Raw genomic sequence first — 16,010 nt, 5'->3', positions numbered from 1 at the left:
CCAGCCATGCAACAGGTACACAGCTGGAGATGCGCAGGCTGGGACGTCCGCGTGGCTGGGGATGCCTTGGTGGCACTGCGGAGGCACGTCCCGGCATCAGGGTCCATCCCACTGCATCCCACCGGCCAGGCAGCCCTAGCTCGTACTCCACGGGTGAGACCTAGAAAAGCCTACACTGGTGCAAACTGGAAAACAGTCAGGTCTACTGGTTAAAGCGAAGGCTGCTGCTCTGGGTAACGCTCGGACCAGCCGGCTCCTTGCTTTCTGCCTCAGTTTCCCCACTGCCACAGCAGGAAAAATAACCCTGACCCATCGTGTTTGCACAGAGTCGGGAGGCCGAGCTCGTTAATGTTTGCGAAGTGGGTTTGGCTCCTGTGATAGAGCAAGCCAGAAACGTGAAGGTCATTATTATTAGCAGGATTAAAGCAATTTAACTCAGCAGTCAAGGGGTACAGGTGAACGGCGCAGCTGCGCTGTGCACAGTAACAGATCGCACACACAGGCAACCTCAAAATAGCGACGCGTGCTACAATTATGGCTCATTTTAGAAACACCAGGCAGAACTGGAGGGTTGCCAGAGTGCCCTCCAACACCTCTACCCCCAAAATACCCTTCCTGAAGGCAGACGGGACTGAGACAGCCCGCTCCTGGAGACATCCAGAGCCCGTCCGAGCTGTCGGTGCCCACTCAGCACACGCACAAGTTTTGCGGCACGGCCCGCGTGTGTCACAGAGGTGCTCACACACGGCCTGCCTGGCCCTCGCCAGGACCAGGACCTTCTCCTCTGCCCCCAGCGGGAGAACTGCGGCATCCAACTGATCCGGAACAAAAATCTTCCTCTTTTTTTTTTTAGTTCACAGGTTGTCGGATTTTTTTTCTTTCCTTCTTACAAAACAAAAGAGGGAAAAAACATCCTTATCTCAGAAAGCAGAGTTCAGGAAAAAGCTACTGGTCTTTTGGACTCGGTGAATCCCCATTGGTAGCCTCGCTTGTCACGGAGAATTTATCAGCCAAACACAGTGCTGGTATAATGCACCATATAACTAGTGCATAAACAAACTTCAGCATGATAAATGCCCTGCTTTGAAGCCATAAAGTTATTAGCTAGTGGCTGTTAGCTACTGCTTAGCATGGGACATGCTCCTTCCGTTAACCCCTGGATGCTCCTTCCGTCCTCAGAAGCCAGAGGAGATCTCTGGAGGGCACCTCCGTGCAGCGGGAAAGCGTGGAGGGACCTGGAGGGCAGGGATGCTTCTGATGGCACTTATCTCTGCACTTTGTACCGGCTGCGAGGACCGTGGGAGGGAAATGCTTGCTGGGAATGGGGCTCTGAAGGCTGGCACCCCCTCGCTGTCATGTTTGAGACCTTCAGTGGCTTCTCTCCTTCCCTCTGCCCCCCAAGAGGCAAACGCAGAGGGGAGCAGGGCCAGGGTGATATGTACATACCCATGGCTCAGACCTTCCTGGGCTGAACTCGCTTCAGAGATGGGCTCAGATGGGGCTGGAGGAAGACATCCACCTCCTTTAGATGAAGCGCTGCTGAGGACTCTGAAGCAAAAGCCCTAAATTTTTTCTGGCGGCAGCTAGGCAGCAAGCTCCCGTGAGGGGTTTAGAGTTCCCTCTGCTGCCTGCAGCGCACGGCTGCCTGCAGCTCCTGAGGAGCACAGCCTCATCCAACCTGAGAGATGCTGGAGAAGGACTGCCCTACCACAGGGCAGCATCGCCAGCCATGAGCTGGAGATGGCTTCCCAGCATCAGCAGAGCCAGCAGCACCAGGGCTCCTGCCCGCACCGAAGCTGAGGAGCACCCTCCGCTGTGCAGGACCAGGCTGCGGCACCCATCAAGGTCCTCTGGTCTCCCAGGCCACCTCCTGCCCCTGGCCCATGCTCACATACGGGGCCAAGGCAGGGAGCTGGGTGTGTCGGGGAAGGCAGCAGGTCTGCCGGCGCTCAGCCCAAGGCATGGACGGGGTTACACAGCAGCGCGGCCACGCAGCCTGGAGCCCCAGAGCCGCAGTGGGAGATGCCAGTGGCCGGGGGCTAACTCCCATCCCTCTCCCAGTAAAACCAGCCCTGCACGGAGGCAGGAGACGTCTTGGCAGAGCCAGCCAGGGGGAAGCGGGACGCGGGGCTGCCTCAGCGCCTGTTCCTCATTAGAAGCCCAGTGCTGAAGAAACTCGTAATTAGAGCCCTGAGTATTAATTAATCTCCATGACCCTCCTCTCATTCTCCTTCCCCGGCTCCCACAGCTCAGGAGGTCAGCCTGGATTATTAACACGTGCAAGCAGAGGATGGCAAGCTCACCGAGCGGGTGGGCAGACCCTGTGTTCAGAGCAGCTGAAGGTGCCCTGTCCCTCCCTGCCAGCACGGTGTCCCTTCTCTGCCTCCCCTCTCTCTGGCTGGGCTTGGCTGGGGACGCGTCCCACTCGCTTGGGCACAGCCAGCGCCTTGGGGACAGCACTTAAATGGGCTGAAACATCCCCAAATGAGCAGAGCTGCTTTTACACCAGCTCTGCTTGCACAATCCCTTGCAACGCAGCTCAGAGCAGACATGAGCATCCCAGGGGCCGGGTTGAGCCTCGCTGGAGACAACATACCCATGGAGACCTCCCAGCACGATGGAGCACAGAGCAGCCAGCCCAGCCCAAAACCACCACCAAAAGGCCTTTGAGCATCCCATTGCTGCTCATCCCAGATCTTGCTTGGGTCTTTAAGAGCCTCGGCACTAAGAAGGCAGCCCTGGGGCATGGAGAGGACATGGACACCTTTTGTGCAGCATGGCCCCTCTGTCCCAGTGCTGTCCATGCAGACTCAGCTGCTGGGGCACAAACATGGCTCCTGGGAAGGCCACGCTCGCTGGCAAGATGCTGCCCAGGTGCAGCCGGAGGACCAATGTGCTACAGAGAGCTCCCACGGAGCAAGAAAACAAGATATGAACTAAATCCAAACTTTTCTGACTCCCTAGTAACCACCAACTGCTTCCCTCATCTGATTTTTTCCCCTTTTCTGCTGCAGCAATAAAAAGGGGAAAATCAACATCCAAATGATCTTGTTTATGGCGACTAAATAAGCTGCATGTGCTTAATCCGTTAGAGTTTAATGAATTTACGACTTGCTTTGGAATTTGACAAGGGCTGTAAAAGAGTAATTAACATTTATCAGTGTGTTTTTTACACACACCCCGCCCTCCTCCTGTCTCCCTTCCCTCCTCCTGCCGCCTGTCGCGAAGCAGCACTGGGTATCGGGGGGAATATAAAAGTGATCAATTAATTCTTAATAATCTCAGGGAAAGATTGTAGAGTCGCAGTATGAACTCAGGGAGTGTCAATAAACGTGCCAAAGGTTGGTCCCCCCCTTCCTGGCGCTCCTGCAGAGGAATGTGGGCAGCCAGGGAGGGGACAGGACTGCAGAGGTGCCAATTTGGTGGAGCAGCCCTGCGCCCCTTTCCTTTTCTGCAACATTCTGCCGGCCTCCGGAGCAGCTTTCTGTCACCAACCTGGTGGCTTCTGGGACAGGAGAGTGAGCGAAGGGGCTGGTGGCATGCGGGGTCCCCACCTAATACAGCAGTGGTGGAAATTTGGAAACGCAACCCCGCTCGCTCCATGTGCTGGCCAAGAGCTCCGTCCTGATAGACCAGAACCTGTTGAGAGTGACCCCAAATCCCCACCACCATGACCACAGGGCAGCCGAACATCTGCACCTGTGCCGTCCCCTGCTGTCACCTCGCCGTCACTCAGAACAGGCAGCCGCCGCTGTTTCAGCTCTATTAGCGACAAGGGGACGTCAGTGCTGACCCCCGAGACAAGTGAGGGGGCTGACACCTCACTTCTACCCAGCCCTCCCAGCCACTCAGCCGCCATGGAACAGGGCTGCAGGCAGGAACATAGTTTGGGGGCTGTGAGGGTGACAAGCCCAGGGTCCTCTGTCACCAGTCCCAGGGAAGGCTGAATGTCACCTGAGGATCCCAGGGGATCTCTGTGCTGGGAGCCCAGCGTGCCCTGCCCTGGGCCACCTCCTTCTGCAGCCCTGGGGAGCAAAGCCAGAAGAAGGCACAGCCATCACCTCCCCAGTAGGTAGGACATGTCCCCTGCCACTGTGACCGCAGCATCCTGCCCCTAGCAGTGGCCTTTGCAGGCACGTGTGTGACCAGGGTGCAGGGGAGCCTGCGTGCCCATGCATCCATGGGGGAAGAGAGAGGTCAGCGCTCCTGGGGAGCACCAGGCTCCATGGAGGAGACAGAGAAGCATCTGGGCTCGGCTATGGGGCAGAGGGTCCTGGAGACCCGCAAACAAAAGCTCAGGATGATAAATCCTCAGAGGGTTGAGACCGTCTGGGGATCTGCTCTGGACAGAAACAAATTCTCCCTGTCGAACATAATGGCCCAGAAATAAGCAATGAGGAAGGGATGGAGAGGGCTGCACCCAGGGGGTCTGGAAAACCTCTGCCCAGCCCCACACCGAGCACCAGTGGGGGTGGGAGGCGGGGGCAGCAATGCCCTTGGGCAGGCTGGGACCCCTATGCCGGGCACGCACCCACCAGCTGGATGGGGCAGATTTGGGATTTCTTGCCGGATGGGAGTTATTCAAGCCAGCCCTAAGCAGGATGAGTGCAAGACAGGCAGGGAAGAGAAGGGGAAAGGAATGGCATGAATTTGCCTTTGTTTTACCTGAACTGCAGTTTGAGGCGAGGGGCTGAGCCCCCAGGCAGGGCAAGGAGGTGAGGGAGGAGGGCTATGGCGGAGGCACTCTGTGTGGCCAAATTATCGGAGAGCACCAGCTCCCAGCAGCCTCCGAGTGAGGGTCTCCAGCCTTGGGCAGGCTTGTGGTGCTGAGGGCACAAAAGCCTGCCCATCCTGCACATGCGCATCTCAGGGAGGGAAAAATTATGGCACGGGAGGGGTTTCAGACCACCAGGAGTGGTCCCATCACACCAACATCTGCTCTGCTCACTGGGCAGCAGGTCTGGGTCTCCATCGCATGGATGGCCCAGCAACATCCACAGTCAAAATCCCTCAGAGACCGCTCGCCAGTGCCAGCTGCCCTGCCTGGTGCTCAGAGCGCGATGCTCCTGCAGCTCTGCATTGCCGTCCAGGCTGCACCACAGATTCCGTGCATGACCTCAGGATCTCTCCTCTGCTGTGGAGCAGAGGATGCTGCGGGGCGGTTAGGGGGCAGAGAGGGGGCTGCACTCCCCCCTGCCTGTGCAGGCTCAGCCGCTGCCGTGTCAGCCTGTCTAAACAGCATCTCCTCCCACAGAGAGAGACCTTGCGCTGGGGGTCGGCAGCTCAGCATCTCTGGGATTTGTCACGGGAGTACTGGAGTTATCAAAAAGCAGCTTGGACCAGGCATACCAGAGGGTTGGATCAACCAGGCCCAACATCACCCAGCTGCCAGGAAGGCAGCCTCCGGGACATGGATGGGACTCAGGTGGCATTGGGCTGGTCCTCCCCGGCCACCGACACCCTGCCTCACCCCAGGCACGTGGCTTCCCCTCCGTTCAAGGCTGGAACCTCCCCGCCTCACCCTGGTGCACGAGGCAGCGCTCGCCAGTGAAGGAGCACGGCTGCGATGGGGCAACGCTTGGCCAACGCTCGCTGCCTTGCAACGGCACTAATGGATCGGAGACAACCCATCCATGCCCCCGCCTTGCTCCACTCGGGCGCTGCTGGCGGCCGTAACAAAGAGCATTTATCCAGCTGCATTCCCCGTTTCTCCCTCTTTCCATTTCCCCTTTCTGCCGCCCAGGTGTGATAATTTTAATACCCATAAATAACAAGGCAGATGGTAAGCATAACAGTATGTGCAGCCCTGTGTCGGCTTTTCTCCGTCTGCAGGAGACTGTGGGTTGCACTTTGGATGGCAGAAGGGTCAGAAGGAGCTAACGGGAGACTCCCAGGTCCCCTAAGCATCTTGCCCAGGGTCTTAAGCCCACAAGCAGTGGTGCTAAAGATTATTTTAAGCCGTGATTATAAGAAATCTATTGATCTTTTGGACTCTATAATGACAGATTAACCATTTTAATAAAACACCTATTAATCATGCATTAACCCTTCTTAGATATTTGTACATTGAACAGCAAATTGACAAGGGCATTGGGATTTCTACGAGGCTTTTTGGAGGGGGAGGGAAGGGAGGTTTCTTTAGATAACAACAACAACAATGACAACAAGAAAATAATGCAAACTTACAGAGGGGGAGAGTTAAAATCATACGATGAGTGGCAGTTGCAGACGCCTGGGGCCCTCTTTGGTTGTCGCTTCTATCTGGCAATCAATCGACAAGAAATTGAGATTATGAAACATTGCGCCTGTGATCAAAGGAGGTGGGCATCCTTCCCCCATCCGAGGCCAAACCTCCACTCCCCCACGGGAACCAACGACAGCAAACATCAGCGATGTGGCCTTTGGCAGGTACCGACCAAGGTAACGCCAGCACGACTTTTAGCGTGAAGGTGTCCACCAGCCCCACGGGTCTTTATGGCAAAATCTGAGCAAGGATGCAATGTCCTAAAGGTGGATCCTACCGGAGCATCTAGATGCCCGTGATTTTTTTGGTTTTTTTTGGGAAACAATTGCCTCTTAGAGCAAGTCACCCAGGGAGGCAGAGGAAAAAGAAGGGGAAATGGGGACAGCAAACACCCCACCAACTCAGGCCAGCTGGGAATGGGCACAGACTGCTCACCCCCTCTCCCTGCCCACCCTCGAAACCCACAGCATCGGTGTGGGACGGTCCAGCTTGGGGATCCGCACAACCCCAGGGGCCTCTTGTGTAAGTGCTGGGGAGGGGGCAGGCGCTGCTTCCTCCTGCTCCAGCCGTTGCAGCCTCAGAAACCACCAAGTCCCCGGTGCATTAGGAACCGCCTGGAGGCCGGGGCTTCCTGCAGGTGCCCCATGTCATGAATCACACCTTGTCAGGGCTCGGGGTGCCCAACGGCCGGGCGACCGCCAAGATGCCCAGGGAGCCCTGCCCCCGGATGCTCCCACCTCCCCACCACAGCATCCCGACCAGGCGAGGGTTAAGCAGGCATTAATCACACTGTTTGAGAGACATTTCAAAGCCTCTTCCAAATATTATAAAAAATGTCTTTAATCATCTAATAGCGCGAACTCCGCTCATGATGGATGGAGAGAAGTCGCCTTTCTCCTCCTGATCCTAACAGATGAGGCTGGAGAGCTGCTGCTCCGTGGGCGGGAGGGGGAAAGTTGGGGAGGGGGCTGGGGGAAGAGAAGGACATTTCTCAACCTCCCACCAGAGCAGTTATAAATATGAGGTCATACAGCAAGAGATGATAACGCATTAAGGGCTCTTGAGATATTAGTCTGTCAGCCTCGTTAGACACAGCCTATTTGGGGCTGACTGCATAATTAGAGGCTGGGGTACCCATAACTCATTGGTGTTTATATGGTAGGAAGGGGCTACACTCGCCATCACCCTTAGCACTCTGAGAAGTCGTCTTCAGTAGGTGTCAAACCCCACTCCCCGCTGCAAAAATAACGCAGATCTTCCTCTTCCCGGGAGCAACTGCTCCCGCTCCCCACTTCCTGCCCCTTCCGCAGCCTCGAGCCCGCTGCGTGCTCAGTGCACCCACCCTCAGCTCTCCCCTCCCCTGCAGGTGGGAAACAACTTGCCTAAGGTGCCCCAAGGTAGCTGGTGACCAAGCGGAGAAGTCCTGGCTCCCAGTCCCTCTGCCCACAGGTCAGCTCGCTGGGGAACTGCTTGTGCATCCCCTGAGCACCCGCAGGCAGCCTCCACAGCAGATCTGACCCTCCGAGTTGGGCTGGAAACATCTTGGGAGGTGGATATACTTGGACAAAGATGGTCCTGGAGAAGCCTGAGCAGAAATGAGTCCAGGGGAAGGCAAAAAATAGGCAAGTGCCCCAGGACAGCCTGTCACTGCTGACCTGCTGTGAGCTGGGGGGCACTGAGCATGGGGCAGATGGGGACCCCATGCTTGGTGGGGAAGCTGGGGAGGACCTAGGCTTTCCATGTCGCTTTTGCTTTCTCTTCTCAGTTCTGCCTAGGTGGTGGCGACCACCAACACGAAAGGACACTTCCCAACCAACCCAGCCAAAAAATTGAACAAGTGAAACAGGGAAGGGGAGCGTTTCCCTTCTGCAACTGTGCAGAGCGAGGGCACCGCAAGAGCCGGCTCCCCCTCGAAAGGGAACAGAGAGGGAGCAGCGAGCAGGGGGAGGCAGGTGAAAGCCAAACCGAGCCCCGTGCACGCAGCAGAGCCGGCTTTGCAGTCTGAGCCTTCCCAACAGCGTGTCCCTGTAACTCCTCTTGCCCTCTGGCTGGTGGGAAGATGAAGGCACCGGGAAGGGCAGGGACATCAACATGGGAAACAAGAGCCCTCACTGCAGAGACCGCCCTGACACTGCCAAAGTCCCCCACACAGCCACTGAGTGCCTCATCCCCTCTCCCTGCTCGCCCTCCGCAGCTGGGGAGGGGGCAAGGGGTCCGCGGAGGAGGGGGCAACCCCATGGCTTCCCAGGCTGAGGTAGGATAATGAATCCTGATGGGAGAAGTGACCTTTTCCAAATGCCACATGTCATTGGATTTTATATCACACCAGGACAATGTGCCACGGGTATTAAAATCGTTTTTCCAATAGAAGTGTGTGTGTGTGTGTGTGTATGTGTGTGTCAGAGAGAGATGTGAGAAAAATAGAATTAAGATGTGAAAATTAGGCTGCCTCTAAACACGGCCTTTAGAAAAAACTTAGGTCCTCGCAGAGCAGGACTGACAGAGACGATCCACGGCCTTTGCTCCTGAGATCACAGATGATTTTGTCAGGGAAATATGGCTTGTCCAAACCCCATGACAGACCTAGGGAAATAAGCTCAGGAGTCCCGATCCCTATTTCTGAAGTCTTGCAAACACTTTCACCTCTACAGTGTCCCCTCTGTCATGGGGGGACACCTCCAGGGCTGCTCTGCCCACAGAAGCACGGATCACCTTGCAGGTGTGCTCCTGGGCACCCACATCCGTTACTCCAGGCTGTGCATGTGGAGAAAGCAAAGTCCTACACAACAGCCAAGACCAAGTTACTCGGCCTCACCTGGGCTTCACGGCAGCCCGTATCCCTGTGGGCCAGCCCAGGGATGTGTGCGGAACATCCATGGAGTTACCCAAACACACAGGTACGGACACCCCCCCCCCGTAAATGCCAGGATACGTTCCCATGTGAAAACACAATGTAGAAAGGGAGGCTCTGGAAGCCAAATTCACTTGAACTCCAGCCTGTTCCTTCAATCTGCAGAGCAATTGTCCGGCTGAAATAACAACTCTAGGACAAAAAAAAAAAAAAAAAAAGGGGACAAGCTGTGTTTGTTTATTCAGCTTCTTTCTCCCCCTCTCCTCTCGACAATGCCCTGACACCGTGTCCTGCCGCGCTGGGGCTGCAACCCCAATGGGCTAAATTTATCCCAGCTGGAGCTCTGTTTACAAGCCTTGTCCTGTTTACAGCGTGGTCCATCCTGCCCAGGACCAGGCAGTGGCCATCCCCGGGGTGGACAGTCTATGTCTCCCCTTCCTCGACCTCTGCCATGTCCAGGCTGCCTCTGTGGTCCCTGGAAAGATGCCCAATGCACCGTGCTCTCCATGTGTTTGCACGCAGGGCATCTTGCAGCCCTCTGTCCATCTGGGAGGCTATAGGGAGATGTGGGCTTGCATGGGCTGCTGCTTGCCCAGTGTGGCTCAGTGGTGGCCCAGATGGCCAAAGCCTCCACCAGTGCAGCTGGTGGCAGACTGTCACCCAGAAAAATGTTGGCTGCAAGCTCAGCAGTGAGGGTGGAAAGGAAAAAAATTTTTACAATAAGGTGGTGGAACACTGGCACAGGTTGCCCAGAGAGGTGGTGGATGCCCCATCCCTGGAAACATTCTAGGCCAGGTTGGACCGGGCTCTGAGCAACCTGATCTAGATGAAGATGTCCCTGTTCCATGCAGGAAGCTTTGACTGGATGACCTTTAAAGGTCCCTTCCAACTCAAACTATTCTATGATTCCATGAGAAACCAACTGGCCAGGGACAACCATGCTTCACCATGAAGGCATTAATGGAGCTGCATGTCTCATGCAACCATGTGTGGGTGCTTTGCTCCCCACACCTCCCACTGCAGTGGAGGGCCACGGGCTCAGGTTGTCACACACCTATCCTTGTCCCCCTGATGGGCTTATATGGGCTGGGAGGACAGAGCTGGCAGGAGCTCAGCCCCGTCTTGCACCCGGTGACAGAACTAGGTGTCACACCAGGGCTCTGAACGGTTGAGCCTGGCTGGGCCCTATGGGTTAATGGCCTTGTGAATATACATTAAACATGGGGGACGTGGTGGAGGGGTGCTCACTGCCAGCACCCCCGCCACACTCTTCCTGCACCGATTCCCATCTCTGGTGGGATGCACTGGTCACAGTTTGCTGGGGAGCGATAGGGGCTCACCTGACTGCCCCCCACCATGGGGGTCTCCTGCAGTGCCAGGCTGCCTCACCCACAGGAGCTGCCTTCAGCTGGGCTCAGTTAGCAACATCCGGGCTCTTACTGTCTGTCTAATGAGTCCCAGCTAATGAATCCCACCACATGACAGCTTTTCATGAAACCTTTGGCTTGCTGTCAGCATTGGCCACTGGTTTGCAGATCCTCACCTATGAGCCTGTGTCCCACCCTGCGCTCTGCCACCCCTTCCCTGCCCGTGCCCAGTTTCAGTGGCTGCAGAAGGGACATCAGCGCTCTGTGGATGCGATACAAAGCAGCTGGTCCCATGCTTCCTCAGTCTTCCTTGTCAGGGACAGCTGACAGAGATTCACCTTCATCTCCGGTGGCAGGGCCATTGCTCAGCAGTGATGGATCCCTCTTTGCACCTGCTCGCAGCTGCATGTACTTAGGTTAATGAGTGAGCAACCTCCTGGCATGCTGACGATGCAGCCCTCTTCCACACATGGTCCTGGTCCAAATCACTGCCTTCTGTCACCCCAGGAAGCCTCCTGCTTGATCACATCCCGTGGTAAGGGACACCTTGTGTGCACACGGAAGGGAAAGAAAGATCTGACAGAGAGACCCTGACCTGCGTTCAGCTCCCAAACTGGATAAGGTGCTCAAATCCCTGTGCCCAACACTGCCTCTGCGTAAGGAAGGGTACCCAAGAGCAGTTGAGTCTGGACCAAGGCTCCAGTTGCTGCACGAGGTCCCCAGCTGTGGATGCAGGAGCAGGAGAGAGAGCTACCAAGGCTTTCCTGTTGCTCAAGTTTTTTGGAGACAAGCAAACTGTCCAGAGCAATGCCCATAGTGGCATTGTCATGGTGCAGCAGAGTAGTGTCCATCTTGCAAATGCCTCCTCATCCCTTCCTGCTCACACCTACCTTGCTTCTTGCCCCTGGCCCAATTTGGGGTTTGTTTGTACCCTGGGTGGGGGGAAGCCTTTCTGCACCACGAGCCCCAAATTGCACTACCTGGTGAAGCAGAAGCTCTGGGGAGAGCAGAAGAGGGGTTGTCCACCCCTGTCCAGCTCCTTGTCCAGAGTTCTGGGTATGGTCTGTGTATGGTTGTGGGTGGGGGGAATTTGAGCTTAAAGGCTTGTCTACACAGAGTACTTCCCCTGAGAAACCCACCATGCCGGGCATTTCTTATTCCAAAAATAATAGCTTGCTCAAAGTCTTTCACTCTGAAATACAAACGGAGCTTTTGGGGAATATTTCACCAGTCCAAAAATCACCTCCAGAGTTCATTCCCCTTCACTTCCAAGCACAGGCAGGACATTAAGGGAAGGGCTGATGGAATGGCACATCTGCGCACAAACACGTTTGCATGTGCTCCTCACAGGTGCAGCTCCTCATCTCCGGAAGAAGATCTTCTCGTCAGGAAGTCACGGCCCTGATTACTTTGTCTTCCACGTTTAAGAACATCCCTAACTGCTCCTTGGATAGCTCAATTAGTAAAGTGAATATATTATATAAAGTCTAAAAGATTAAACTATCATAGGCAGCCCATAATTTCATGAAGAAGTCAGGGGAGCATATCCCTCTTATTAACTCTATAACAAATGTGATGAAAATGTTCAAATAGAATGTTAATGCAATGTTACGTGTAATTTTCCCAGGCGATTTTCTGCTGAAATATTTCTTTATTAATAGTAATTGAGGGTATAAATTATGAATGAGGCGATTTTCTCCTTTCACTGGGAAAGACGTACTAATGGCAATAATTCTTTATAATAATTTTTTGGGGGGAGAATGTGGAGGGAGCTGGGGTGAGGGGTTTAAAGAAAAAAAAAATCTTTAAAGGGATTGCAAAATATATAGACTAGCAGTGCATGTTTTATGGCAGGGCGCTGTATTTTATATCCATGTGCTGGGCATCAGCCCTGCGCGGGTCTGTACTGCGTGTGCACTGCGAGGTTCAGGCGTCTGGCGAAGGCAATTTCCTTGCACCCTCTCTGTGCTGCACGCGTGTAAAACCTTGTGTCAGGCGAGGGGAGTATGGCAGCACCGATGCTGTGGGTCTGCACATGCTGGATTCCTCGTCCCATTCCATTCTCTAAGGGCAAGAGGGGCAGTAACCACACGACGAGCTACCGGCACTTTTGGTTAGTAGACGGGTACTCAAGGATGAGCAGGTTAGTGGTACAGGCTCTTGCCAATGGAATCCAGGCTCTGACACCTTTCCATGTCCCCACCACAGCCAAAGGGACCTTTTTGCACTTGTGATGGGATTTTTTGGGGCTTGTTTTACCAGCAACGCCGCCAGCTGTTCCTGACCCCAAGCACCTCCCGCCATGGGAATCTGTGGCAGAGAGCAAGGCTTGGTCCTGCAGCTGCTGAGCCTCGCATAGTCTTGACGCCAAGGGCAGCCGGACAGGGGGTTATGCCAGCTCCGAAATGCCACCCCTTACGGGACACGGTGTGGGGACACGCATACGGATGGGGTAGGGCCACACGCTCGCACACCATGGTCCGGCAGCACCGAGAAGCACAGCTGCTCACAGGGAAACAAAAAGTCCTTTTTGTGATGCCAGAATGAAAGAGGCGTTTTACAAGGATTTCAGAGCTTGCTTTCCTTCAGGTTTGTGTGTTTCCTTCAACAGACCTAATGACTTCAAAGTTTTTCCACTCAGTTAAAAAAAATGCTGGTTTGAGTGCAATTCTCAGCCGCTTCTTCTTGCACACATCTCTCTTCTCAAGGAAAGATAATGGGGAAAGAGAAGATGGTATCCCTTAAATTTTCATTACACTTCAATCAGCTGAAAAAAACTCTCAATGGTTTAAAACTTTTATACCAAAGAATCCACTTTTCCCAGGAAGGAAACTTTTGAACAAGGCCTAGTCTACAAGTGGAGGAAGAAAAACCTCCTGGCCCCAGGCCTTTGTCATATAAACTAAAAAACATCCTGATGGCTGCTTAAATGACCTAAAGAGCCCCTCTGGTAAGGGCTTGACCAAGGGCAGGTGGCACATACTGGTACTGACTCTACCCAGGAAGGGGCAGAGGGCTCGAACACCCATTCAGATGGGTGCAGATGTGTCCCATATGGGTGCAGGGTGCTGCGCCGAAAGCTGGGGAGTGGGTGGCTTTGCTGTTCTCTAAGGGGTGGCTCTTACATCTCCCATTTCCAGCCGAGGATCCCCCCTGCCTGGGCTCTCCCTGAGCTCTCTGCTGGGGCTGGAGGATGCTGCCTCATCTCTCTCCTTCTGTGGAGGCACCGACCCTCAGGTCCTGCCCACGGCTCACCCCGTACCGGCAGGCTGTGCGAGAGGCGGCGGAAAAGCTGACAAAATCAGTGCGATCCGTCACCGACCCTCCTCAAAATTAGGTTAATAATTCATGATGTTAAATGGGACAGTTAATAGCTGGGCCAGATGATTCCTCAGCTAATCTACAGCACGGGCTGAGCTGCAACGAGTCCTCTGAGAGTTCATTACACTCCCCAGCCCTCGGCGCTAGCGCTTTTGGCTCCGCCGATACCTACGGGAGGCTGTGGCTGGTGCCGCTGGCAATGCGCCTAAGACTTGCCCCTCATCAATTAAGAGAAATAAGGAAATCGACAGGAAAATTAATTTCCAAAGAGACAATGTCTCTGACACCCGCACTGCCCTCGGAAAGCCGGGGGGTTATCTGGGAAACCGCCTGCCTGGGGAGGAGGTTGCGGCTGCCTTCTTGCTGAGTGAGGTCAGGCCGCTTTCCTTGGGGCTGGGAGAGCAGGGAGGGCTGTAGGCGGCTGAAGATGCTTTTGGGTCAGGCCTAAGCAGGCTCCTTATGGGTGGGTGGAGAGGGAGGAGAAGTAACACCCATGCCTGATTCTTAAAGACCCCCCAGCATCCCCTACCCAGCAAGCAAGGATTTGAACCCTGTTCGTGCACATTCCCAAAGAAACCTCAGAGGCAAAGGGTCGGGATGAGAAGGTCCAGCAGGTCTTTTCCATCAAGGAGATAGAGCAGGGTTGGCTGCCTCAGGGATGAGGCACTGCCAGAGCAAGCACTCCCCAGGGCCAGCCCTCGTTGCAGAGCACGGCAGCAGGTGGCTCTTCACTCACTTGCCTGTCTACCTCTCGAACCTCCCCGATTCTTGTCTCACCCTCTCACCTGCAGATCGAATCAAGCCCAGCCGCAGAAACCGGACATTGGACACAACAGCTTCCCCTGACCAAGACAGCAGCCCCTCTCCGTGCCCTGAGCCCTCCCATCTCCCCAGCCCTTTCTGCTTCCTCAGGGACCCAGCAGCCTTCCCAGGGCACAGGACGAGCTTGCCAGGCACAGCGGGGCAATGCAAGGAATTACCAAGAGTACATCTTGTCTGTGTGACAGGGGCTTTCCGTCCCTATCCAGTGTAAACAGATCAACTGAGGTTCGTGGCACCTGGAGGCAACAAAGACCCTCTGGTAGTGACAGCAACCCGATCCCGCTTTGCCCATCCCGCCTCGCTTCTCTCTGCAAATCTGAAATCCTTCGCTTTGCTCCAGGGGCTCTGTACTGAGACGTGCTCAACCTTGCAGGACGGAACTTCGAGGCAGGATTTCTGCAAAAAGCTTGCTGGCTCTGGGACCATGCTTGCATGAAACAGAAAGCAGGCAAGGACCCACCTCACTGATCCCAACTGCATGTGGAGGCAGAAATCAGCTCCTTTGCTCCAGCACCTCACTGAGGGATGCTGCAAAGCAGCGCCAGCCCTAGGCAAACCTAGAATAGGGTGCCACGGTCGCTCTCCTCTCCAGAAGAGCTAGTGACAGGTGCCCTAGAGTGTGCTCCTTACAGCCTTAAATATTTTACAAATGGAAAAACTAAGGCATGCCAAGTCTGTGTGACCACCCCAATATCAATAGCAATATCAAGCCAAGGGAGCAATTTCTCTATCAGCCCATGGTTTCCAGTCCCAGGGTGTCCATGCCCTGCCCTTACTGGGAGCTTGACACAGACTCAAAGGGCTAAAAAGTGACCGGCTGGGCTAGAAGTGCAGGCTGCTGCAGCCAGATGTGCACTGATGACTCGTGCAGATGTTGGCCCTGCAGCACGTCTGGGCAGTAATTCCCCTTCTCCCTTCCACATTCCTGCTCTGCCAAATTCAAACCATGCGCAGTGCGGGGGGATTACCTGCAATTACAGCTTTCACACGTCGGGGCTGATTTTGTGCGGCTGGGGAAGGAGGGGAGAGCGGCAAGAGGTAAGGGCATCCATATGGTGGGCTTCTGCAGCCGTTCCCCCTGCCTGCGTTAGAGGCAGCCAGTGCCGTCTCGCCCCTCCAGCGCTATCCCCTCCCCTGAAGCCCCCTTCCAAATGGAAAGACCAGGAGAGACCCATGGGGCAGAGGGGAGCCCCAGCCTGGGGCTGGCAGCAGGGCCAGTTTCCCTTCCAGCTTCTGCCCAAGCATGTAGGGGAGAAATGACAATCAGGAGGACAACAAATGAGGCTGCTGGCCCCTGGGAAGGGACTTGTGCAGTAACTTGAGGCTGAAACGGAAATAGCTCTGGTCGACCCACTTAGAAAATCATAATTACTGCAGAATTTATGGCTGACATGAGCTTGTCTGA

At 55.0% G+C, this 16,010-nt stretch overlaps 1 protein-coding gene across 4 annotated transcripts in view; it reads right to left on the bottom strand.

Moving 5' to 3' along the window:
• RNF220 (ring finger protein 220) overlaps nt 1–16,010 on the bottom strand; it is a 223,874-nt gene that overhangs the window by 126,052 nt on the left and 81,812 nt on the right. For 2 of the 4 annotated variants that reach the window (XM_086753315.1, XM_086753318.1), the window contains exon 3: nt 6,187–6,261. The exons of the other annotated variants lie outside the window; for them this stretch is intronic. In XM_086753315.1, the coding sequence (XP_086609441.1) occupies nt 6,187–6,261 (75 nt within the window). The remainder of the gene's footprint in view (nt 1–6,186; nt 6,262–16,010) is intronic. 4 annotated transcript variants of the gene reach the window in all.

The sequence above is a fragment of the Chlamydotis macqueenii genome, chromosome 8 (genome assembly GCF_036417535.1).
Source record: "Chlamydotis macqueenii isolate bChlMac1 chromosome 8, bChlMac1.mat, whole genome shotgun sequence".
Lineage (NCBI taxonomy): Eukaryota > Metazoa > Chordata > Aves > Otidiformes > Otididae > Chlamydotis > Chlamydotis macqueenii.
This window is presented reverse-complemented; position numbering and strand designations above follow the sequence as displayed.